The sequence below is a fragment of the Erinaceus europaeus genome, chromosome 10, assembly GCF_950295315.1.
Source record: "Erinaceus europaeus chromosome 10, mEriEur2.1, whole genome shotgun sequence".
Lineage (NCBI taxonomy): Eukaryota > Metazoa > Chordata > Mammalia > Eulipotyphla > Erinaceidae > Erinaceus > Erinaceus europaeus.
Window position 1 is genome coordinate 5175349 of NC_080171.1, and position 25525 is coordinate 5200873.

The 25525-nt window shown below is 47.0% G+C and overlaps 1 protein-coding gene across 3 annotated transcripts in view; it reads right to left on the reverse strand.

The window, feature by feature from the left end:
- The window catches only part of ZNF462 (zinc finger protein 462), a 181686-nt gene that overhangs the window by 79562 nt on the left and 76599 nt on the right, over nucleotides 1-25525 (reverse strand). For 2 of the 3 annotated variants that reach the window (XM_060199055.1, XM_060199054.1), the window contains exons 3-7: nucleotides 19855-25451; nucleotides 18845-19009; nucleotides 16745-16848; nucleotides 12143-12261; nucleotides 7435-7626 (exon numbers count right to left, since the gene is read on the reverse strand). In XM_060199055.1, the coding sequence (XP_060055038.1) occupies nucleotides 7435-7626; nucleotides 12143-12261; nucleotides 16745-16848; nucleotides 18845-19009; nucleotides 19855-25451 (6177 nt within the window). Of the gene's footprint in view, nucleotides 1-7434; nucleotides 7627-12142; nucleotides 12262-16744; nucleotides 16849-18396; nucleotides 18628-18844; nucleotides 19010-19854; nucleotides 25452-25525 lie in introns of those variants that run through there. The other variant, XM_060199056.1, reaches the window with a different exon arrangement.

The following is a 25525-nucleotide window of genomic DNA, read 5'->3' on the forward strand; positions in this document are numbered from 1 at the left end:
CATGCCAGTGGACCATCTCAAGCTTGACAGCCCAGAGCCCACAGAGCACATGTACAGAACAGGTATGCAGCCGGCCAGCTGGGGTGAAACCTCCCTGTCCACCTTCTTGACACCCTTCCTTGACTACTCCCTGTGGGAAGGAGAACAGTTCTGAGGAAGTCTTCATATTTCAGGCCGCTTCTGTTCATCAGAGAAGACTCAGGGCTACGAGCATCTGGCCCACTACAAGCAACAACGAATGTGTCACCTCGTTTTATTCACTTCCCTCTTGCCAGGGGCTCAGGGAGCCAAGGACAGTGGCGATTTCCTTAGTTTTACGAAGCTCTACTCCCCCAGGCCCGCGGCACCTTTTCGGTTCTCGGGTTCAGTGTCCTGGCATGTGCAGTGTGGGAAACCGTAACTGAGTGCCAACAGCCCCACAGCGTCTCCTTATTAAGATGTGCAGTTGGCTTTCACAGGCAAGTTTCAAACACCATTCAGAGCATGATTTACATGCTGTCTAGTTCCCCGGCCCGCAGGTTCTCCCCACCCCCCAGACTTCATTGTTTCTAGGAAGCCAACACTCACTGGCTCGCCTGCAAACAGTCTTCCCAGACTGAGTATCCTCCATCACCCTGTGACTCCCCTGAGCCTGCAAGACGTAGTCAGGATAGTTGGGAAGACTCCACAGACGGCTTACTTAATGTGTCAACTATTCATCTTTCTACCCCCAGAATTATTCCTTCAGGAGACTAGTCCATTTGATAACAGCTTTCTGTTTACCCCACCTTCTCATCAAGGTTGACTTTTTTTTTTTCTTTTTTTTTATCACCCCACCCCCTCCCTCATGAAGCCAAACATCCACCCTCACCCTCACCCTCATCCCAGGGTTTTTACTTTGGTGCCCTACTCCAAATTCAGTCAAATCCTGCTTTTAGTTTCACTTTCTGTTCTTGCAAATAAAGACAACATTGAGATACCACCTCACCCCTGTGAAAATGGCATACATCAAAAAGGACAGCAGCAACAAATGCTGGAGAGGCTGTGGGGACAGAGGAACCCTTCTGCACTGCAGATGGGAATGTAAATTGGTCCAACCTCTGTGGAGAGCAGTCTGAGGGTTGACTTATTTAACGTTTTATTACATTTACTTATTAGATAGAGACTGTCAGAAATTGAGAGGGATAGGATGGGGGGAAGAGACAGAGAGACACCTTCATCACTCGAAAAGCTTTCCCCCTGCAGGTGGGGGCTAGGGACTTGAACCAGATGTCCTGTGCATTGTAACATGTGCACTCAACCAGGTGCACCACCACCCAGCACCAACGTTGACACTTTTTCATCAAACTCAATCGTACACTGCTGGCCCATAAACAGATGTTAAAAACACCACAGACTCACGGACTTTTCTATAGGTCTCACGACATAGTTGTCAACCGTCAGCGCACTCTTTCTTTAGAAGGAAAGGGGAATCACTTTTACATATTGACAATCTATTTTATACAGAATTACTCAATATCCTCTAGTCATGCATCAGAGGTGCCACCTTCCCCAAGGTCCTGGTCTAGTCCAGCTTCTAAGAACCTAAAATCTCCCCAAAAACATTAGTGATCAGGAATAGAATTGTGGCTATTTCAGACATAGGTGCTGATAAGTACTATCTTCTAAACATTTACTTTTTCAGCTTCTAGAATTCTTTATGCATATCATAATTCTGGATAAAGAACATGAATTGAACATGAATTGAATTCTTTTTTGCTTATGAGAGATAAGTCCTTTGTAAGGAAGGTGACCTCAGTTCAGATACCACCTCACACCTGGCCCACATCCTGAAACAAGACAAGTGTTTTAGAGGATGTGGGGAAAAAGGAACCCTATTTCATCACTGGAGGGAATTCAAACTGATACAGTCTCTATGGGAAGCAGTTTGTAGAGTCCATAAATAAAAATAAAAAGATACTTTACAATCCAGCAACTCCACTCTTAGGCATATATCTGAAGGACATGAAAACATTAATTCAGGGACACATGGTGACAGCTGCACTATTCACAGTAGCCAAAAGATGGATTCAGTCGAGACGCCTATCAACAGATAACCAGATTAGAAAGTCAAAAGACTGAATTACTAGAATACTGCTTTGCCATAAAAAAAGATGAGACTTTATCATTTACAACAAAATGAATGGAACTGGAGGTGAATTATGCTGAGTGAAATAAGGAAAAAAGTAAAGGACAACTACCAGATGGTTTCACACTTATATGGACTAGAGATGAAATGAGTAAGAAAAAAAAGAGACACAACTTAGACTCTTGTGAGAATTAGGATGTTGGTGAGAGCCACAACACTGGTGAAGGGTGTGATAACTCAAACATTATCTGTGGCTATGAAATTATACTCTTGAAATTTTATAATTTTGTAAAACATTGTTAAGTCAAACACTAGTAAAAAGATGAGAGAAAAGAAGGAGAAGGAATAGGAGGAGGAGGAAAGGTGAAGAAGGGGGAGGGGGAGGACGAAGAAGGGAAGGAGGAGGAGGAGAAAGGTAACCTATTCAGTGGTTGCCAGCTGGATCCTCCTAATCTGTGACTGAGGCCTTTCAAAGGCAGAGAACAAGGAGAAAAGAATGACGCTGAGGGAAAACTCTTTTCTAGAAATCATGTTTGGATAAATTTCCCAAGTGTGGTTTCCATTTCAGGTGAAAGTAATCGATCAAAAACCACGGGACTGGGAGACGGGCGGTAGCGCAGCAGGTTAAGTGCACAAAGCGCAAGGACCGGCGTAAGGATCCCGGTTTGAGCCCCCGGCTCCCCACCTGCAGGGGAGTCGCTTCACAGGCGGTGAAGCAGGTCTGCCGGTGTCTGTCTTTCTCTCCCCCTCTCTGTCTTCCCCTCCTCTCTCCACTTCTCTCTGTCCTATCCAACAATGATGACATCAGTAACAACAATAATAACTACAACAATAAAACAACAAGGGCAACAAAAGGGAACATATAAATAAAATTTTTTAAAAACCCATGGGACCAGGCCAAGGCAGTGGAGCACCTAGTTGAGCACACATGTCACCATGATGAAGGACCCAGGTTCAAGCCCCCACCCACCCCTGCAGGGGGGAAATCTCTAGTAGTGAGTAAGTGTCATAGGTGTTAGGTGTCTCTTTCTCTCTCCCTCTCTATCTCTTCTGCTCTCAGTTTCTTTCTGTTCTATCAGATAAGGAAGTTACATACACACAAGCACATTTAGAGCACTGGAGTTAGTTGTGCATAAGGAACACACAGACTTTGTATTTGACAAAAGTTGCTCTGGTCTCTCAGGAAAAACAAAAGCAAGGGAAGAAAGCTCAAAAAATCCTATTAATAAAGATCTTACTATTTATGTCAAAGCTGTGTTTTACTAGGCGATGTAATACACCAGTCTTTGCAAAGGGGGCAGGTATTTTCTTTTTTATTTAATATTTATTTATTCACTCTCTTTTGTTGCCCTTTTTTGATTGTTGTAGTTATTATTGTTGTTGTTACTGATGTCATGGTTGTTGGATAGGACAGAGAGACATGGAGAGAGGAGGGAAGACAGAAAGGGGGAGAGAAAGACAGACACCTGCAGACCTGCTTCACTGATTGTGAAGTGACTGTCCTGCAGGTGGGGAGCCGGGGGCTTGAACCAGGATCCTTACGGCGGTCCCTGCGCTTCACGCCACCTGTGCTTAACCCGCTGCCCCGCTGCCTGACTCCCGGCAGGTATTTTCTATACCCGTTCACAGGTACTTGCCCCAGTCTCTAGTTCAGACACTCTTCATTTTTCCTTTAAAGTCAAGACATCCTCTTTGGGGCTGGGTAGTGGCACACCTGGTTGAGTTCAAGCCCCTGGTCCTCACTTGCGGAGGGTAAGCTTCGTAAGCAATGAAGCAATGCTGCAGGTCTCTCTCTCTCTCTCTCTCTCTCCACCTCTTACTGTCTGCCCCTCCCTTTGCCTCTATCAGAAGCTAATTAATGGGGAGTCAGGTGGTAGCGCAGAGAGTTAAGAGCACGTGGTGCAAAGCGCAACGACCAGCATAAGGATCCCGGTACAAGCCCCCGGGTCCCCACCTGCAGGACGGTCACTTCACAGGCGGTGAAGCGGGTTTGCAGGTATCTATCTTTCTCTCCCCCTCTCTGTCTTCCCCTCCTCTCTCCACTTCTCTCTGTCCTATCCAACAACGACAACATCAATAACAAATAACTACAACAATAAAACAAGGGCAACGAAAGAGAAATAAAATTAAATTAAATTGAAAAAAAATTTTGAGAGAAGCTAATTAATTAGGTAAAAACATCATCCATCACACCAACAATTCAGCTCCTTCCTACATTGTAAATTACTATACAGCAGGGAAGAAGTGTGTCCTGACTTCACTACAAGTCATAGCCATAAAAGCCTTATTTATTCAATCCAAGTCCTCTAAGACGGGAATACCAGGAAGAAGCTAGTGTTTACCAGTGTACAGAGGAAAAGTCACCCAATGGTCCATACTCCCAGCTGGGGAGAAATGACCAGGGGAAGATGACCAGAAGGCTCTGAACTCCAACTCCATCAGGACTCAAGAGAGAGAAGAGGAAAAAGGGAGGGACATTTGGATGTCATAATAGGTGTAGGTGTGACTTGGAAAGGAAGAGAAGATGGGACCATGGGGGAAAAAATGGGCAAATCTATATAAATATAAACAGATAGGTGTCGAAATAATAGTTCACCCACAGTCGCAACCTTGGGAGAACTTCTGTAGCTCCCACTGGAGGGACTGGGGGATCCAGAACTCTGCTGGTGGGAATGGTGTGGAGTTGTACCCCTGTTGTCTTGTGATTTTGTAAATCAAAATTAGAAAAAGAAAGAAAGAGAAAGAGAGAAAGAAAGAAAGAAGGGAGAGAGGGAGGGAGGGAGGGAGGGCATCTAGTTCTACAAGTCCATAAAGGCACCATCTAGTCTCAAGACCTATGGTTCCTTGTCCTCCAACATCTGTATTTTTAGAAAACTCAAGAATAAAGGCAGCCAGTTTACTCTTTGATACTCTGATCACTAAACCACGTTGACATGTTGGGATGTCAGCATTTCAGGTTACCTGAAGTCTCTGCTCTTTTTTTTTTTTTTTTTCTTTAACCAGTGCACTGTTCAGCTCTGGCTTATGGTGGTGCCAAGGATTAAACCTAGGACCTTGGAGCCTCAGGCATGAGAGTCTGTTTGCATAACAATTTTGCGATCTACCCTCCGCCCAAGTCTCTGCTTTTAAGTCTTTACATAAAGAAATGACTCCAGATCCATATTTGCTACAAATATCGTCCAAGACCAAAAGTGCACACAGGATAAAATGAGAGGATCAGCGTGGGTACTGGAGACCTACTATGTGACAGACATGGCATGAGCGTTTAAATCCTTATTCCCTATCAATAGTAGGCTACAGGATTGAAAGATCACACTGTACAGGTCCACACCACACCCACCACCAAAGTTCTGTATCCTCATCCTCTCCCCCCACCAAAAATCACCCACGAAGTTCCCATAAGTCTTAAAGTTTGCTTGCTTCTGTTGCTTTTATGATTATTTTGTTTCCAAGTTCATGTGTATCCAATCTTTGGATTCCACATAATAGGTGATACTACCTGGCAGTCAGTCACCTTTCATCTCTACTTATTTTGCTAAGCATCATAACCTCCAGTTCCATCCATTTTGTCCCAAAGGATACAATATCATCTTTGTTGTCGTTATTGTTGTTGTTGTGTTTGTCATGGCATTAAGCATTTTTATATAAACACATTTTCTCATTACTCTGATAATCGCTGGTGGTACCTATCATTAGCAAATGTTACTAGGGTATATTGGAAGCCAAGATTGCCCAGGCAAACACAACTAGCACTGAGATCCAAATCTAGGCCTTTGTTCCAACGAGTGCATGAACTTTCTCACCGGTTCACTCAGTTCCTCCCAAGAACTACTGCATTCCCCAAACTGGGAAGGATTAAAATTGGTTGTAGATAATTGGTTGTGAGATGCACTACAATGGGATCTAAGCATCAGCAGGAGATGGAGAACAGATCAAAGTCTTCTACAAGGCAAAGAAGCTACAAAAGAAGCCTCTCCTCTTAAAACAATTTTGTAGTCATCTGAGGTAAACTAAGGAGTCAAAATACTTCTACATTTCTTGTTCGAATCCAAACAATAAACCAACATTTTGCTCATTAAGTCATATCTCCATGTATCAAACTGACCTCTGTCACTCCTTTCCTACTGCTTTTGTGGGGATACCTCCGCTATGATTTCACTCATTTATTCTGGATTTCCAAAACTGGGCAGTCAAATTCTCATGCCAGCTGACTCTACCTATACACGCTCTAGCTTTTATAAGAAGTTAACATGTTACCCCTAGTTTTTTGGTTTTTATTTTGCATTTCTTTACTGGAGGATTAATGGTTAACACTTGACCGTAAAATACAATAGTTTGTGCATGCATAACATTCAGCCCCCACTCAGTCCTTCTCTTCCCACATTCCAGGACCTGAACCCTCTCCCCGCCCCCCCCCCCCCCCCCCCCGACCCCAGAGTCTTTTACTTTGGTCAATACACCAACCACCAACTCCAGTCCAGGTTCTGGACTAGTGTTTTCTCTTCTGATCTTGTTTTTCAATTTCTGTCTGTGAGTGAGATCATCCCATATTCACCCTTCTGTTTCTGAATCATCTCACTCCACATGATTCCCTCAAGCTCCATAACCCCCAGTTACCTTGTGGCCCATGTGATCATCTTTCCCATCCCTAATTTGAATTTTGTGTAGTCAGTTTACACATCTAGCACCTCCCAACAAATGCCCTAGTATTATATTTAAACGAGCAAAGCAGAATAGAAGTATAAGTTTACTTAAGTAAACAAAAAATCTGCCTGGCATCCCATTCCTTTCCTTGCTCCTGTCACCAACATGAAGCCATTGCATACCTCTTTCTCTCTCTCTCTCTCTCTCTCTCCCTCCCTCCCTCCAGGTAATGCTGACACTCACGCCCAGCACTAAACACGCTCAGCAAATTCACTGCACATCCCCACTCCAACTTCAAACTGCTCAACCTCTCCACACTTCTTCCTTCACTTGAACCATCTCTTTTTTTTAATTTTTAAAAGCGCTTTAAAATAAAACATACTTATTTTGCATAGTGACAGAGAGAAAAATGAGAAGGGGGAGGCAGAGTGAGTGAGACAGAGAGAGATCTGCAGCACTACTTCACCACCTGTTAAACTCCACCCTGCAGATGGCGACTGGGGGACTTGAACCTGGATCCCCACGCAGAGTTGTGTACACTCAACCCAGGTGCACTACCACCCAACCCCGATCATCATACTTTCCTATAAGACTTTTCTCCAGAACAAAATGAATGGCAATGAATCCCAGCCCACCCACCTCAGCCCTAAGCGGTTTGTTTTGGCTCAGAAGCCTGTTTTTACCATTGGAGTCTTCCACTTCTTCAGTCGGAGTGGATTTCTGGGGGGAGTGGTGAGCATGCGAAGAGAGAAGGCTGACAATCCGTGGCCTGGGGAGGGTCAGGGCTTTCCCGTGGACCTTGAGGGAGTGTTCCTTCAACTGGCTGATTGTCATGGTGGAAAAGGAGCACCGAGAACACTTGTAGGCATGTTCACCTGGAAGAAGATGATGATAAGAGACACAACAGGAAAAGAAGGTGAAGCAAGGTGTGAAGTGGGGGTGAAAAACAAAAGAACACGGTTACTTGACTCTAGACGTACTCTGTAAGCTTCAAGGTCAGAGAACCCTCTCAGACAGCTACCAGACCACCATTCTCACTACCTACCTGCTACCTGCTGCTGCCTCAGGATGAACAGGATCTAACCAAGTTCCAAAGTCAAGAGACGGCATCTCTGTTCACGCTACGTTTTATTTACAGAAAGCTGTGCGTTCAGCACCTGGGCAGCGTGAGACCCATATGGCAAACCAACCTCCGTCAGAGATGCTTCTCAATCTTTCCTGTCCCCCTCTATTCAGGACTGACATAGTCTTCCTTTAACAGTGCCTTTCCTATCCTACCATCCACAGAAAATGTACTTTATCGTTACTCAGAGTGTGTCTCTACCAGTGGCCTTCCAGGAACAAAGTCGCAAAGAGCAAACTCTGTCGTGTGAGCTGCACTCTTAACTTCCTTGATTCCACACCTGCTGTGACTATTGAAAGAGTCCTCACCCTCAGCATATAACTGCATTGCTGCATTTCATCAGTAGTGAGGAAATGGGTAAAAAAATAATTTTAAAAAATTAGTCATTTCATTTACATGTTTTTACTACTCGTAAAGGTCCCTTATAGAAAATCTTGAAAGAGTGGTCCAGGAGGTGGCACAGTGGATAAGGCACTGGACTCTCAAGCATGAGGTCCTGAGTTCAGTCCCAGGCAGCACACGTACCAGAGTGATGTCTGGTTCTTTCTCGCTCTCCTATCATCTCTCATGAATCAATAAGTAAAATTTAAAAAAAAAAAGAAGATCTAGGTTCGAGCCCCTGGCTCTCCACCTGCAGGGGAGTCGCTTCACAGGCGGTGAAGCAGGTCTGCAGGTGTGTCTATCTTTTTCTCCCCCTCTCTGTCTTCCCTTCCTCTCTCCATTTCTCTCTGTCCTATCCAATAACAACGACATCAGTAACAACAGCAATAATAACTACAACAATAAAACAAGGGCAACAAAAGGGAATAAATAAATACAAAAATTTTTTTTTAAAAAAGAAGATCTTGAACGATAAGACAGACTACAGATCAAAGTAAAAGAAAGCTTTCAAGAAATGAAAGGACCCAAATAAGAATGCCACTCAAGTGTCTCCCACAAGCATTACCTAAAAGTTATTGACTAATGCCTGGTAAACAGTGGCACTGACTAATACAGAAATACATGTGCTTGCAGAATTTCTGCCATATAATTAGAAATATACATTCTATGTAAGGTAGTATGTAGTACACATACTATGATTATGTGTATCATATGCACATTTTTACACTAACTAGTATCATGCAAATATACATATATGCCTACACAGCGCTGCACGGAACATTGTGTGTGTGCCTCGTATCCTAATCGTTTATATTACATATACTCTTCTTTAGATTTCTTTCCTTTGGTTTACTTACTTACTTTTCACCAGAGCACTTATCAGCTCTGGCTTATGGTGGTGCAGGGGATTGAGCCTGGGACTTCGAAGCCTCAGGCATGACAGTCTATTTGCAAAACCATTATGCTATCTACCCCTGCCCCTTGTTTATTTTTTTTATTATTTTAATTTACTTATTGGATAGAGACAGTCAGAAATTGAGAGAAAGTGGGAGACAGAGGAGGAGAGAGAGACACAGACACCTGAAGCACTACTTCACCACTTGTGAAGCTTTCCTCCTGCAGGAGGGGAGCAGAGGATTGAAGCCAAGTCTTTGAGCACTGTGACGTGTGTGCTCAGCCAGGTGGGCCACCACCTGCCCAGCCCCTAAAAATCACTACTTTTCTTCTTCATCTTCTCCCTTGTAATGAACCTTACTGGGTGGTTGTAACCAGTACCACTTGGGAGAGAATTCATATCCAGATTAAACGGTAAGTCTACTTAACATTTTACCTGCTGAAATAATCCACCCAGAACAGAAAGGATGAGTCAAGAGACTTCTGAGAGACTACCGTGGCTAGTCAGCCCATGGAGACTAAGCATTCCACATTGTGTCCAGAACTGAATTACACAGTTCCTACTCTCAGAGTATTTCCCACTCACCAACCAGTGAGCACAGGAAGCCAGTCTGCTCACTCAACTCCAAAAAACAGACACTGCAGCTCAGTGCCTGGGAGTCAGCGTGTAGCCTCTGGCACTTTCAAAGTCCTTCCTGCAGGCCAAATCATTTACTTAGCTCCCGCTGGTAAAAACGCTTTTCACAAGGTTGAGGCCTATGGGAAAAACTCATCAGGATACTGTCCCACCTGAATAATTTATAAAATACACAAGTTAGAAAAGTTTACACCCTGAAGGCTCTCACTTCATGAACTTTAGTAGAATTTTCCAGGAAATACAAAAAAAAAAAAAAAAAAAAAAAAACCACGAACAGAAAAGCCCATATAACTAATTTCCCAGTCTACCTTCAATCCTTGTGGGGGTTGGGGCCAGGGGGAGGCTTTGGTAGATTTATTCTATTAGGTCATTTTTTTTTTTAAATATACTTTTTAATATTTATTTCTTTTCCCTTTTCTTGCCCTTATTTGTTTTTTATTGTTGTTGTTATTCATGTCGTTGCTGGATAGGACAGAGAGACATGGAGAGAGGAGGGGAAGACAGAGAGGGGGAGAGAAAGACAGACACCTGCAGACCTGCTTCACCGCCTGGGAAGCGACCCCCCTGCAGGTGGGGAGTTAAGTGCCACATGCGCTTAACCTGCTGCACTACCGCCCGGCTCCCTATTAGGTCATTTTATTAAGACCCAACCCTCAGCAAATAGCAGAGACAAGATCATTTCTCCAGGGTGAAAAGAGATAGAAAAATGAAGGCCTCCAGTTCCGGGCAGTTCTCACAGTCACATAGGGGAAGATAAAGGACACAGAAGAAATGTAGTTTGTTGAAAATTTTCAAACAAGAATTCGAGTAAAGGGCCAGCAAAATGCTGAGAGTTCATGCCGAGAGTGTGCTCTCCTGCCATGCTCATGACCCTGGTGTGAGCCTCGCCAACACTGCACTGGAGAACGTTTAGCACTTCCTGCGGTCTTTCTCTCTCGCTCTCTCTGCCTCTTAAGCAAACAAACATCTCTCTGAAACTAGAACTCTAAGTAGCTCAGCGGAGGGAATGCAGGGAGAAAATTGAATTTCTAGGAGAATTTCTGATAGTATAGTTAGGTATTTTGAAGACCCCATGTGCCCAGTTTTCCTTCTATGTTGGTTTAAGTTCCTCCTAGGTTTGCAGAATCTGAGAAATGCATATGCTGTTATTGAGTGGGACTCTGGGTTTCAAATCCCCACCCCCTGTTCACTGCCTATCCTAGAACACACTTCCTTGCTCTCCTTTGGGGGCTCTAACTAGCCCCATGAGGGCGTCCTTTATCATACCAAAAGCAAGAAAAGAGCAGAAAGCAGAGACAGCAGCATGTCAGTGACAAGAGTGAAGATTTTTATTCCGGAGTCAAATCTTTTTTTATTTCTGGGACTCAGGGCAGCACTGTACACCCACTGCTCCCAGCAGTGACTGTTTTTTTCTTTCTTCCTTTCCTTCTATTTTTTATTAGATAGAACAAAGAGAAATTGAGAGAGAGGAGGTAGAGAGGGAGAGAAAGATACCTGTCAGATCTGTTTCACCGCTCGTGAAGCAACCCCCTTGGGGGAGGGGATTGAAGGCTCAAACCTGGGTCTTTGCACTTGGTGACATGTGCACTTAGCCTGGTGTGTCACTTCCCTCAACCCCAGTCAAATTCTTAGTGAGTGCACTTTACGATCTTAAGATCCACTTAATTCTTTTTTAAATATATTTTTATTTATTTTCCCTTTTGTTGCCCTTGTTTTTTGTTGTTGTTGTAATTATTATAATTTTTACTGATATTGTTGTTGTCAGTAGGACAGAGAGAAATGGAGAGAGAAGGGGAAAACAGAGAGGGCGAGAGAAAGACAGACACCTGCAGTCCTTCTTCACCGCCTGTGAAGCGACTCCCCTGCAGGTGGGAAGCCGGGGGCTCGAACCAGGATCCTTACGCCGGTCCTTGCACTTTGTGGCACCCGCACTTAATCAGCTGCGCTACCACCCGACTTCCGATCTCCACGTAATTCTAAGCCTCTATTCTGGCACTGAGGATGACAGCAATGGCACTGAGTGACATTTCTTTAGGCTATCTGACTTTGAGTAATTCCTTAACTTTTCTTTCTAGAAAAAAGTTTTTTTTACATAAAGATGAACAACCAATCTTATTTTCTCTGTTCTCTTTGTAAATGAGAGACCCAGGCACTGGGTCATTATGTGGTGTCATATGTCATATGTGACGCTCAGAACTAAATCTGGGACCTCATGAACACAATGTCACACACTCTACACTCAAAGCCACTCCCTGGCCCCAAGAATAGCTTCTTCTCATCTGTGGGCCGTAAGACTTAACGGCCACTCAGCAAGTCACCGATGCAGAGAACTTGCACATCACCAGTAGCAACTCACCAGTATGAGCTTTGAGTATGTGTGTTTTCAGCCGGCTGTTATAAGAGGACTTGAAGGAGCAGAGCTTGCATCGGAAAGGTTTGTGGTGTCCATGGTGAGTCTGCATATGACGATCCAAGCTGAGTGTAAAGGAGAAAAGAAAAAAAAAAAAAGAAAGAAAGAAAATTGATTAGTAAGTTGAAAAATAACACACAACATTTTCTCACTGCCCTTTTTTAGCATCCCATTTATAATCTCTTTGAGGTTGTTTGTTAACTTTCCAATGAGGATACTTACTGAAAAAATAACCACAAAACCAAATTGGTTAAATTTGTTATAACTTCTCTGAGAAGGAGGCCGAGAAATATGGCAGTGTTCATTAGTAGGTAGGTGATAGTCCGACTCTTAATTTTTCCTTTTCTAGAAGCACTGATAGTTGGAGAGGGGATGCAAAAAAGAAGGTAAAACAAGTTTTTCCTTGAGTCAGTGAGAAGTACTCATAACACAGTCCTTTATAACAACAACAAAAATAAGAATTAGAATTTTTTTTCACTTAAAAAGAGGTATTTTTTTTAAAATCTTGAATACTTAAGAGGAGGGGGAGAGTTCCAAAGACATTTAACTACTTACAATGGTCTGGTTAGTTGCTAGCGGTGTTATAAATATGGAGGGCAGAATGTAGGTGTGTGCATAGGACACAACAAGACCAGAAGGTTAGAAATACCTTTTGATAAAATATGATTATGTGAGCTGTATAGCAGTTTTTCAGAAGCAGCTTAGAAGGGAATTATTTGATGATAGTGAACTCCCAGTATTTCATGACTACTGGTCTAAAAAAAAAAGACAACAATAAATTCACCAAACAAGGTGTGGGAAGAAGCTCTAATTTGTACCAGTACCCCAGAGAGCTAGCTTCCATTCTAAATGACTCAGATGGGACAGGCACTGCTTACCATGTAAACATAGACAGCTCTCCCGAGCTCTGAAGCAGCATTTTCAATTGCCTCTGGACAATCCCTCTGGATGTCCTTGAACTATCCTAGACTCAGCGAGGCCTAAACAAGTCCATCAGTGTTTTTTCTACCAAAAAAAAAAAATTCTTTCCTTTGAGTTTCCATTTCACTAAAGGCAGACTACTCTTCTCTCCGCCAATCAGTGGTGTCCTTTGTCTTCCATTGCCTACATTCTAAAGCCAATTTTCCTAAGTCGTGTACATTGATCCTAGTGCCCTCGCTGATTCTCAAAAGTTGATCTTGACTTCTGAAATCTGCTCTTAGTAAAGTCTTCTTATCAGTCTTTTTCAATTCAAGAGGATAAGTTATGGAGGTAGATGCCTGGGATCAAATCCCAACTATTATAAAATAGACATTTGACCCAGCTTTCTGGTCCTTTTTCCAACCATGACATCATCTCCCCTGACAATAACTTGGATCCACTTGCATATCAGATTTCAGGCTCAGGGAAAAAAAAAAAAAAACTAGTATTGTCATAGGCCCTTTGGACTAGAACTAAAATAGGCCTACTAGCTATCTACAAAATGGAGGGCCCCCCCCCCCCCCCCCGCAACTCATCATCTGCACTATTCCAGCCTTTAGGTTCATGATTAGTCAACAATTTGTTCTGCTTTATAGCTTAACTCTTTATTCAGCCATCAGGCTCCAGTTGCTACCATGATGCCAACCTGACTTTCCTGGGCAGATAACCCCACCAAGGTGTCCTGGAGCCCTGCTTCCCCAGAGCCCTGCCCCACTAGGGAAAGAGAGAGACAGGCTGGGAGTATGGATCCACCTGTCAACGCCCATGTACAGTGGGGAAGCAATTACGGAAGCCAGACCTTCCACCTTCTGCATCCCACAATGACCCTGGGTCCATGCTCCCAGAGGGATAAAGAATAGGAAAGCTATCAAGGGAGGGGATGGGATATGGAGGTCTGGTGGTGGGAATAGTGTGGAGTTGTACCCCTCTTATCCTATGGTTTTGTCAATGTTTCCTTTTTATAAATTTTTAAAAAATGGACAGTTGGGTGGTAGGTGTGATATGAAATTATACGTCTATCATTTATAATCTCATCAAGCACTAATAAAAATTATTTAAAAAGGAAAGAAAAAGTACAGCCCTGGGCAAGTGACATAACATCTTCAAAATGAAAGTCTTACTTCTCTTAGTTGGCAGGGCTGTCTTGAAGATAAAGTGAGATAACTTGTAGGTGTTTGTTAGTATAGTGCCCGGCGCGTGATAAAATTAGTACACTAGCAACACGTCAGCGATTTTTAAGGACCTGACACATTTCAAAGCCTTCTATATACCAGTGACGTAAAATGCACATTGCTGGCTCCAAGTATGATCTTTGCTCAGATGTGTAGACTTGCTCTTCTCTGGTTCTTTGCACCTACCTTAAATATTTGCCAAACTATCATCTGATGACCACCAAGGTCCATGGTGAACTTTTCTACTTTTCCTTATTTATTTCTCCATGGTGAATGTCTTTTCTAAATTATCCAAGTCAAATCTTATTGGGCAGTACACCAGCTTCCCCCTGCTTATCCCTGTGGTCTATTTACATAACCAGTTACCCAGGAACCGACCTGCCTGCAGGGCATTGGTTTAATCCCCACTGGTTCACACTGTCTTTTTGCTCCGCCCCCTCTCGTAGTCACCCTGATTTCCACCAGTCTCTTTTCGCTCCACCCTCCCTACGTCACATCCTGTTTCCACCCTACTTGGCGAGTATATATACAGCTGCTCTTCTGTTTGAACACACTTGGGATTGCCTTCCGGCTCCCAGAGTTCCAGAGTGTATCTCCTGTGATGCTCGCTCAGCACGAGTTCCTGATCCCTCTCCCACGCAGCAGCCTAGGTTGGCTCTGGTTGAGTTCTCTCCAACCCAGAGAGCACTTGCTTGGGAAGAAGCACCCTCAGGCTATCCCGACAACATCTTCCTACTTGAAAGACTTCAGTTCTCCCTACTCCATGACACCTCCCTGCATTCTATCAAAGTACATGCAAAATGTTGCTTCTTTGAAAATGACTAGCATTGTATGAGTGCAAGTATTTAAAAACTCCCCTTAGTTTGCCATCAGTGTGTTTGCTTTATTTATAACCAGTGTACCCCTGACGTTCCCTTGGATCCCTCACTGTGTCTTACCCAGCTTTATATTCTCTCAGTGTTCCCAGCACAGGTCATGTTCACTGACTCACAGTGACTTATATACATTCTACTGTATGTCAGAAAATGTGAGGGATATTGTTCAATAAGTAATCATCGAACTGATGAGGACTACTACATGTTTTATGCCGACGCATGGGGCTGACGGCAAAGCCTGGATATATGGCCATCTATAACAATAACAGGCTCTGTAACCCTCCCAGACCTGTGTGGAAGCACTGGCTCCCCTTTCCTTTCTCCAACCACTAACGAGCACTTTAGCTTCCTGAGTCGGAGCAAACGGCTCATCGTCTGTTGTCAATTATCATAAAAGTAAACAGCACATCAATCTTAAAATCAGTCACCTTCATCCAAGACTCAAGCCTGTCAGACCCATGACTGCACATTTATCTCTTGTATACAGTTGAAAGGGAAAAAGCAACTAAATAAAATAAAAACTACAACAATAAAACAACAAGGGCAACAAAAGGGAAAATAAATAATAAAAAAAATTTTAAAAAAGAAGGAAAAAAGTAAGATTACTAACCTGTGTGACAAGAGTTGTCGTTTTGGTAGTTTTCTTTCTTTCTTTCTTTCTTTTTTTAAAGACTTGCAAAGATAAATAAGTTTCTGGATGCCAAAAGGCTTTTTTTTTCTTTCCACAGCACCCCAAGTTGACGGTTTTCAAGATGTGATGTCCAGTAGGGTGCTTTTTCTCTTCCCAATCTCCCTGTACTTTGAGTAGTGTTTTGGCATCCAGAAACTTATTTATCTTTCCAAATCTTTAAAAAAAAAAAAAAGAAATACCAAAACAATGACTTTTGTCACACAGGTTAATAATCTTACTTTTTCCTTCTTTTTAATTTTTTTATTACTTATTTTCCCTTTTGTTGCCCTTGTTGTTTTATTGTTGTAGTTTTTATTGTTGTTGTCGATGTCGTCGTTGTTGGATAAGACAGAGAGAAATGGAGAGAGGAGGGAAAGACAGAGGGGGGAGAGAAAGATAAGACACCTGCAGACCTGCTTCACCGCCTGTGAAGCGACTCCCCTGCAGGTGGGGAGCCTTCCTTGCACTTCGCTCCATGTGTGCTTAACTGCTGCACTACTGCCCGAGCCCCACTTTTTCCTTCTTAATCATTCAACTTCCCAAACAGAAATTTAGTTCCTCAAGCAGATGGATGCTTGACAGATTGACTAGCAAGCCCTTGCATGAACCACTTGAATCACAGCAAGACATCCAAAAGGATCAATTAAAAAAAATGCTAAGTCTTTGCCAAATTCAGTGCAACTAACATCCTATCCTCAGCCCCACTAACAGCTGACACGAAGGAGACTCAGGGAAACACAGCTAACTAAACACAGCGAGGATGAATCAGGAGTGAGGTCCACAGCCGCCTCCGAGCTCTTATTATTACTGCTTAGCTTCCTGCCATTACACCTCTCCCTAGTTACCACGTCCAGCATGCAGGAGCACTTACTTGTGTCTGAAAGCAGAAACAAAAGAGCAGTACTGGCAGCTGTACTTGTCCTCACGGGCAAACATGGCCAGGGCCAGATGACTCCTCTCATGAGAACGCAGCCCCTGCATGGACATCAGGACTCTTGTCACATTGACTACAAGGGTATCTCCCCGACCGTGTTTCATCCTCCAAGATTCCATCAAGCAAGCAGTGTTCACCATCCACCCGGCTCACCAGGGTGCCCATGGCATCTGGGTCTGCTTCAAATCCATCCAGGAACAAGTAGGAAGGGTCTTCAGCCTCCTGCTAAAAGAAACACACACACACACACACACACACACACACACACACACACACACGCCCCCCACCAACAAAATAAGTATCTATCATGACTGTCCCCAGCACTCCTCCTCTCCCTTCATTCTCCCAAAGTCAGCAAGCAGTGCCTCCTGGGTCTTGCCTGGCCTCTCTAGCCCCCCCTAGAGGGAGGGCAAACGATTGTGATTCTTCAAGCGGCTCTGGTGATTTCAGGACATGTCTTGACAGTGGTTGCTAGTGCCTGGGAAATGTGAGAAAAGGGATTGCCCCTTAGCTCCCTTCTTTAGGAAAAAGAAAGAAATGTGAACTCTCCTGAACTAATAGAGGGTAGGGTTGGGGTCATGGTTCAGAGAACAGAGAGAAAAGGTGGGGGGGGGGCAGTGTGCACATCTGAGTAGTTTGAGCGTCTGGGAGTCTTGTGCCGTCCTTTGAGAAAGAAGAAAGTTAAAGATGCTAGCTAGCCTTCGTGATGCATGCTCATTCTCACCAGCAGACAGTGGCCTCGTAGCTTGACTGCAGGCTGCTGTATGATCAGCTCAGAAACCGGTGTGTGTGTGTGGGGGGGGGGGGACTGGCTCTGGACCTTAGACCACTCCCGTGTGGACGTGGCTCCTTGGCGCCTCTACTGACAGCACAGGGAAGTGCCCCGGTGTTTCTCCCAAGTGATTCCAGGAAACAAGCCTGGAAAGGGTTGTCCTGGTGCAGAAGATGCTAATTGCCGTCGCCCCTGGAAGCCCACTGCTCTGCCCACAGCCGGAGGGCTTCACAAAGGAGAAAAACAAAAGCTTCCCTTCCAAGCTAGCAAAATGGGACCCGAGATCAAGAAAGGCATGTGACAAACAAATAAATAAAAGTTACGCAACTGGCGAGAGTAGCGTCCTGAAGAAGATAGGCCAGGTGGCTTCGTTATTGGACCAGTGGCTGCTATTAGGATTGTGAAGTTCAAAACAAGCGGCTTAATACAGGTCGGGGGGTGGGGAGGAGAAAACAGGGTGTCAGTAACGTGTGGGAGAGGGAATGGAAGAGACACCTCAGGTTAGCAGGCTCTCAAGTCAACGCTGACTTGAAGGGTTTTAGTTTTAATGTCTCCGATACTTGTCAGAGGACCTAGACTAAGACGAGAAGGGCCGATTTTCCTGGGCCTTCTGTGCCATTAGTAAGAAGTCAGGTAGTGTGTGGAGTAGACAATCATGGGAAAAGAGCCCACCAGACACCTCTCATGAGGGAAGGGAATATGGGAAAGGGGGACTTCACTACCAGCAAAGCAGGGCTGCAGTCTCTCTCTCTCTCTTTCTCTCTCTCTCCCTCCCTCCCTCTCTCTCTCCCTCCCTCCCTCTTCCTTTCTCCCTCTCCCCCGCCTCTCTCAATGTCTCTCTGCCCTATGAAAGGGGGACAGAAGTGGGGGCAACTACTTGCAAGAGCCAACTCCCAACAGCACTGTTGACAGAAGAGAAAGGTGATCAGTGATCCAAAGCCTCTGGTGCCGAGAGCCCCAAAGTTTCAGTTTCCACCAGACAATCCACACAGAAGGGAACCAGACCAAAACACCACTGAGTCGAGAACAAAAGATGAGGAAGTCCAACCTGCAAAGAAATCAAGAAAAGCCAGCCCATCTAAGCAGCACTCGGGGATGTCTCTGTACTGGGACGCCTTTTTCCTGAGCTGCTGGGAGCCGTGGGACTGCTGAGTCACACGAGTGTCTCTCTCTCTCTCTCTCTCTCTCTCTCTCTCTCACACACACACACACACACACTCACTCACTCACTCACAGGAGCCTCCTCCATACCTCCCTGTTCTCACCTTCACAGCAGCAGACACAGCAGGGACGTTGCCGTACTGGACGTGTTTCCGCAGGTGATTGCAGATGGCTCGGAGCGTTGGGTGCACTTCCACACAGAATTTACACTTGTAGCCCACCACCTTCCTCTCCTTGATCTTTGGCACCTCTTCTAAGTGGCCAAAAGGCTGGTAAAATACAGTGGTAGTCATCAGTACTCGGAGCCCTCCCTGAATGGCCGGCATTTATTCTTATAGCTTACTAGCAGACCTTTTAACTGTTATCATTTTAAAGCCGATTAGCAGGTTAAAAAACGAACAAACAAACAAACAAACAAACAAAAAACAGAACGAACAAGGGAGCTCTAGGTGAGTATTTTTACAGAACGGAAGGATGCGTGAAGTCCTGGCACACTGCCTATGTATTACGCAGTCTCCGGAACCCAAACACGTTACAGCTCGTGAGTGGAGAAGAGTGCCGTGCAGAGAGAAGCCTCATCGTCACTGCCACCAAGTTATCTGGTTCTGCAAACCAATGTCAACTACGCAGGCGAAACGTCGCTTAGCTACGCCCTTTAGCGAAGCTTCTTGACAAAGTATCTACTCCTGGCGCTGTTGGGTTCCTGTAGCAGACACCGCATGTAGCAGACACCAAGGCATGGCTGTAAAGTGCTAACGCAACCACAAGATGGCCCACGGCTGCCTCGGGAAAGAGGGCGAGCGTTGTCGGGTAACTAGGCTTCAGAGAAGGCTAGTTGGCAGGAAGAAATACAGAGGAAACCACCCCGACCTGCCCCCGGGGGAGCTTTGGGGGGAAGGGGGAAAGTGGGGGCGGGGACCGGACAGGACCGTGGAGAAGGGTGAGCAAAGAATGGGGGATAATCAAGCTCGAAATGTTTTAATCGACTCATTGAGCTCTCTGGCAAGCTAAGTCACTAGGAAGCCCGTAGCAGTTTAGCTGGCAACGAAGAAGCGCGTGTGGGCGCCAGTGAAGAGAGGCGTCCTGGGGGAAACATATCAAAACATAGCCTTACCCTCTCTTGTTTGAAATCTGCAAAAGCACCATCTGCATATTTCTGCTTGCTCAAAAGCTGTTTCCTCCTCTCCTGACGTTTGGCGCGCTTCTGGAAGTCGTCATTGTGAATGTTCAGGTGGGAGGTCAGCTCGGCCGTGCCCTGCACCTTGCTGTCACAGTGCTTACACTGGAAGGCGGAGTTCTGCGGGCGGGGACCGGGGCCCAGGATGACAAAGTCCCTCTTGAGGTCCCGGCTGTGGTGGTCCGTGTAATGCATGCAGAGCAGCTGGGCCGTGCTGAAGGAGAGCTTGAAGCACTTGATGCAGCGGAAAGGAAGCCACTCGATCTCCGGGGCCTCGCCCTCCACCTCGGCCTTCTCGAAGTCGCCCCTCTCCTCCTCTTCCATCAGGATGGGAGGCTTCTCGTGTTCGTCCGCATAGATGGCCGTGAAGTACCCCCCTAGCTTGCTGGCATGCTGCTTCTTGGGGAACACCCCGGGGTGGCGCTTCATGTAGTGAGACACGATGCCCTTCTTACTGAACGACTGGAAGGAACACAGGGAGCACTTCTTCTTCTCCACGGCCCGCCGGAGCTCCTCGCTCAGCTGGGGAGAGTTGTCTTTGGGCGGCGACGGGATGATCACCTTGTTGGGCTTGTCGCTGATGGTCCTGGAGGCCGCCAGGCAGTGGGTGTAGTAGGCGTCGATGTCGTGGCGCTTCTGGTAGTGGGCCGCCAGGCCCTTGCGGATGGGGTTGGTGTAGGAGCACAGGGCGCACTTGAAGAGGTTGTTCTTGCCCTCGGGCTGGGCCCGGACGTTGTTGTGCTTGATGCGGTAGTGCCTGGCGATGCCCTTCCTCGTCGAGCAGAAGTACTTGCAGAGCTGGCAGCGGAACACCGTGTGGGACACCAGGTGCGAGGTAGAGAAGTGCGACGTGGACACGGGCTCCTCGCCCACCTCCTCCTCGGTCATGGAGACCTGGGAGGGGCTTGCTTCGGTGGTCATCTCGGGCTCGAGGGACACGGGCAGCTTCGGGGGCGACTGCGAAAACACGTCGAACTCCGGCTGGTTGTGGTACTTCTCGTAGTGGATTTTGAGTTTCTCCAGGGTGCCGTGGGTGTAGGGGCACAGCTTGCAGCGGTAGGCGCCGTAGCCTTGCTTGAAGACCCTGCTCGTCTCCTCTGCGTCGTTCTGGACGAGGTCGGCGGACTGTTCCACGTCGTGCACGAAGTCCTCGGCGGTCACCTTGACGGACGGGTGTCGCTTCTGGTAGTGGGTCAGCACCCCGTGGATGCGCGTGTTGATGTAGGGGCAGTGCCGGCACTTGTAGACGGCGCCCGGGTTGATGTCGACGTCCTGGGCAAAGTCGGCGGCCTTCACTTTCATGCCAGGGTGCTTCTTGCCGTAGTGGGTGAGAAGGCCGTGCAAGTTGTTGTACTCGGACTGGCAGACCGTACACTTGTAGGGGGTGGAGGAGATGGCGGGGTTGCTGGAGGCGAGCTGGAGGCCTTTCTCTGGGGACAGCCGGGCATCCTCTGGGCATTCGGCTTCCGGCTCGGGGAGGGGGACGGGCAAGCTGTTCTCACAGTTCATGGGGGGGCCCACCAGCTCCTCGGCCGACGGGAGGGGATTCTCCAGGATATCCTTCTCCTTGATGATGTCCAACAGCACTGACTCATCGCCATTCATGGCCCAGGGGTGGAAGGCCTGGTAATGATTGCTGATGTCCCAAATGGAGACCGCTTCAAAAACGCAGTCTCTGCATCTGTAGGTTTTGGCTTCAGCGGGCATCATGAGGGAGGGAGGGGAAGGGTCTGGCCCAGCCCAGAGTTTGGTGGCCATGTAGGTGTAATCGACATAATGCTCTGGATGCCTCCTTTGGTAATGCAGGAGCAGACCACTGGGCTCCACGTGGGAATAGATGCACCACTCACAGTGGTAGCCGGCTTCTATCAAGCCGTCTAGAAACGCCCACCGCATGATGGACGTGACCGTGGCCTTCAGGGCAGGGTGGTCTTTCTTGATATGTTTTCTCAGTGCATAGAAATAGGGGGAGGTATAGGAACACTGCCTGCACTTGAGAGCACGCAGCGTGGCTTTGTCCCGCTCCGCACTAGAGGAGGGGACGAGCATGCAACTGGCCAGCTTTTTCTGGTTACGGTCACAGAGGCTTCGGATGGTGGCCGTGTGCTGGCGGATCACGTCCGCGTTGGCCTTAAAGTCGCGGTGTTTCTTCTGATAATGAATGAGCACACCTTTGACCGTCCGGTTCCCATAATCACAGTGCTGACAAAAGAACATCTCATTCTCCACAGGGAGGCCGTCTCTCTCAGAGCTGCTTCGATTCAGCTGCTGCATGGGGGCAGGTGGCCGGGGGGAGCCCTGCGGCCCCTCGGCACCTCTCATCACGGCAGCTGTGGGAGGAGCCTGTCTGATATATTTGGCAGTAACCTTTATTTCTGGGTGTCTTTTCTGGTAGTGGACAAGCACTCCCACAACTGACCGATTGCTGTAGGAGCAGTGTTTGCAGTAGTAAAGCTCAGTGCTGAGGTCTGGTGGCGGGGGTTGTGGGGGGGGTGGGGAACCCATGTTGGACATTTTGGGAGACATTGGAGCACCCACCTCAAATGATAATTGAGAAAGACCATCGCCCCTGTCCACAGACACCATTCGCATGGTTTTCTGGATCCTAAAGTAGGAAGCCTTTTCTTCGGGGTGTTTCTTCTGATAATGAACCAAGACAGAATGCATGTTGGGGCTTGCGAACGAGCACACGTCACAATCGTAAACAACAACGGTATTCACCGTGGGGTCTTTCTGGTTTTCACATTCTGGAGTCAGAGTCTTTGAAGGCATGTTCTTACTGAAGGCGGCCGGCAGACCGCCACCACAAGCCACGGGAGTGGACGTCGCCATGTTCTTGGGAGCAGAATTGAGAATCTCCCTCAGCGTCTGGGATTCCGCATTCAGCCCTTCCTGTTGCTCTACCATATAGCTGGAAAATATCATGGCGTTGTTAATCTTGACCGTGGGATGCATTCTTTGGTAATGGGGCATCAGGCTTCTAACATTCGGGCTGGTGTAGGAACAAAACCGACACCGGTAGATCAGATCCGAATGGTCAAAGTTGAGTACATTCATGGCTTCCGGGTGGTGTTCGCCATAATGCTGCTGCAAATCTTCGAAGTTGCTGTAGTCGATGTAGCACTCCAAGCATCTGTACACTGCGCTGTGATCGTTGGGGTCCAGGATGTACCGAAAGCTGAATTTGATGTAGGGGTGCATGCGCTGGTAGTGGGTGCTGACACTCCGGGCAGATTTGTTGTTAAAGTCACAGTGTTTGCAATAGTAAAGCCTTCCAGAGTCACTAAAGTCTGTGTTTTCAGTACTGTGCTCAGTTCCATAGATAGGAGTCTGAGCGCTCAGGAGAGCAGCGCTGGGAACTTGGTGATCTTTCATGTTGGTCGAGGAGCCGTAGTAATCCTCTTCATCTTCGGAAAGGGTGAGCTCGATCTCAGCCCCGTTGGTGGTGGTGTAGTCGTGGGGGATGTTTCTGAAGCTGGGCTCCTTTGGGGGTTCACCGGCATCTCTTGCCCAAATCTGCTGGGCAGCAAAAGAAGCGGACACCCCCAGGACTGGCTCTGCGGGCTCCTCTTCCCTGTCCAACTCAACCTCTATCTCCACTTCGTTGTCTTCCTCTTCCTCCTCGTCATCCTCGACATTGATGACCGCATCTTCCTGCTGTTTGGTTTGGTTGATTTTGCTCTGCAGGTTACTGGCTATCTCATCGATCCTCGTCCTCTTCTTCACGGGCGACAAGTCAAGAGGAAAGTCATTCGCGAGCTTCCGAGAGGCCTTCGCCACAAAATTATTCTTGGAGGACAACCCAAGAATTGAGGTCTGACTTTTCTTCACAGTGTTGCTGGAAGAGGGGTGGCCGTCCGTGTCATTTTCCAATGGGAGGCTTGAGGGCTGCCCCTCGAATTTTGGCAGGTTGTCGCAGAACGAGTGTTTGTGCTGCTGATGGACTCTTAGCCCTTTCAGAGTCGTGGTGGAGTAGTTACACATGGTGCATTTGTACGGATGCAGAGGTGGGGCTGGGACGGGTGGCTGGGGCTGCGGTGCCGCCTGATGAGACGGCTGGAGCTGAGGCGTTGGCGGCTGAGACAGAGGCGGGGGTGGCGGCGGCGGAGGCGGCGGGAGTGGCGGTGGCGGCGGCGGCTGCTGTGGCAGGGGATCCAGCATGACTGCTGACTTCCTACCGTTGATGCTTGAACTGTCGTAAGACACAAGCCCTTCGCCCAGGGAGGAAGAAATGCCTTCACTCTGGGGATTCACAGCCTCCCAGTCTGACGCGGTACCCGTGTGACACTGTTTGTGGGCTCCAAGTTTCAGGGAGCTCTTGCAGGTAAAGGGACACTCGTCGCATTTGTAGACGGCTGTCTTTCCGGACAAGTGAATGTTCTCTATGTGACGGGAGATGCTGCGTCGATGCATGGTGAGGAAAGGGCAGAAGGGGCACTGGAATCTATTCATGAACCTTCTAAATGGAATCCCCTTGGTCTCTAGTAATTTGTTGCCATCGGAGCCCATCAGCTGCTCTGCGGCCAGGACTGCCATCTGGTGATCCATGACATTCAAGCCGTTCTCACTGTCTATCTCGTTTAATTCTTCATCAGAACTAGAGTCATTCAGCAGGCTGTTAGTCTCCAGGTCAGCAGGAGAAGCGGTCATGTCAGCCATGCCGTAGCGGGACCTCTCGGCCAAATTAACCAGGCCAGAATTATGAAGCGACTTGGGCTTCATCTGAGGGTAAGACATCTGCGAAAACTTGGAAGCTGAGGAATTGGGTCTCACGATGGAGTTACTCACGGAGCCCCTGAAGCTGGAGACGTTGGCGTTGGGCATCTCGCGGGTTGCAGCATTCACGGACAGGTAGCTGGAGTTAGAAGGAGGGCTGGGGTCGGTCTTGGTCTGCACATCAGGTAGATTAGTAGTTCCTTCTTGTCTGAGGCTGGAGAGGATCTTGACCATGCTACGGTGTTTCTTCATCATGTGGTCACACCAGCGTTCTCGGCGGGGAGTCTGATAGCTGCACCACTCACAGCAGAAGTTGCCGCGAGACTTGGTCAAAGGCTTGACCATGGATTCTAATATGCTGCGCTCTACCACTTCTGCCGGCAGTTCTTTGCAGGGGTCTTGCAAGGACACAGGTGGAGCCAGGGGGTCTGGCATGGGAGGAGGGGCAGGTGGGGCAGCAGAGGCCTCCTTCAAGTTATTTTTGTGGTACATCTTCTGATGCTTAATGATTCTTGCCCTCCTTGGTGACTTGTATGTGCAAAACTGGCAAGAGAAGACCTTTCCAAACCCCTCGTGCATCATTATATTATAGTTCAAGGATCCTGGAACCGGGGGTTCTGCAGAAGTCGCTTCAGCTTGAGCTCCATGGACCTTCCTGGTGTGTTCGATGAGGAGGTTTTTTGACCTGAAGTAGCGTACACAGAACTTGCACTGGAAAAACTTGCTGGTTGGTTTGGGATTAGGGGCAATATGCTGACTGTAATATCCTGAACTGTGTCCATAGTAACTCCCAGTTCCCAATGCGGTTGCATTTTGACCTAAAGAGAAGACACAAAGTAATTAGGAAAAGAAAATAAATAAATAAAAGGAAAGCATCCGAGAATTAAGAAAT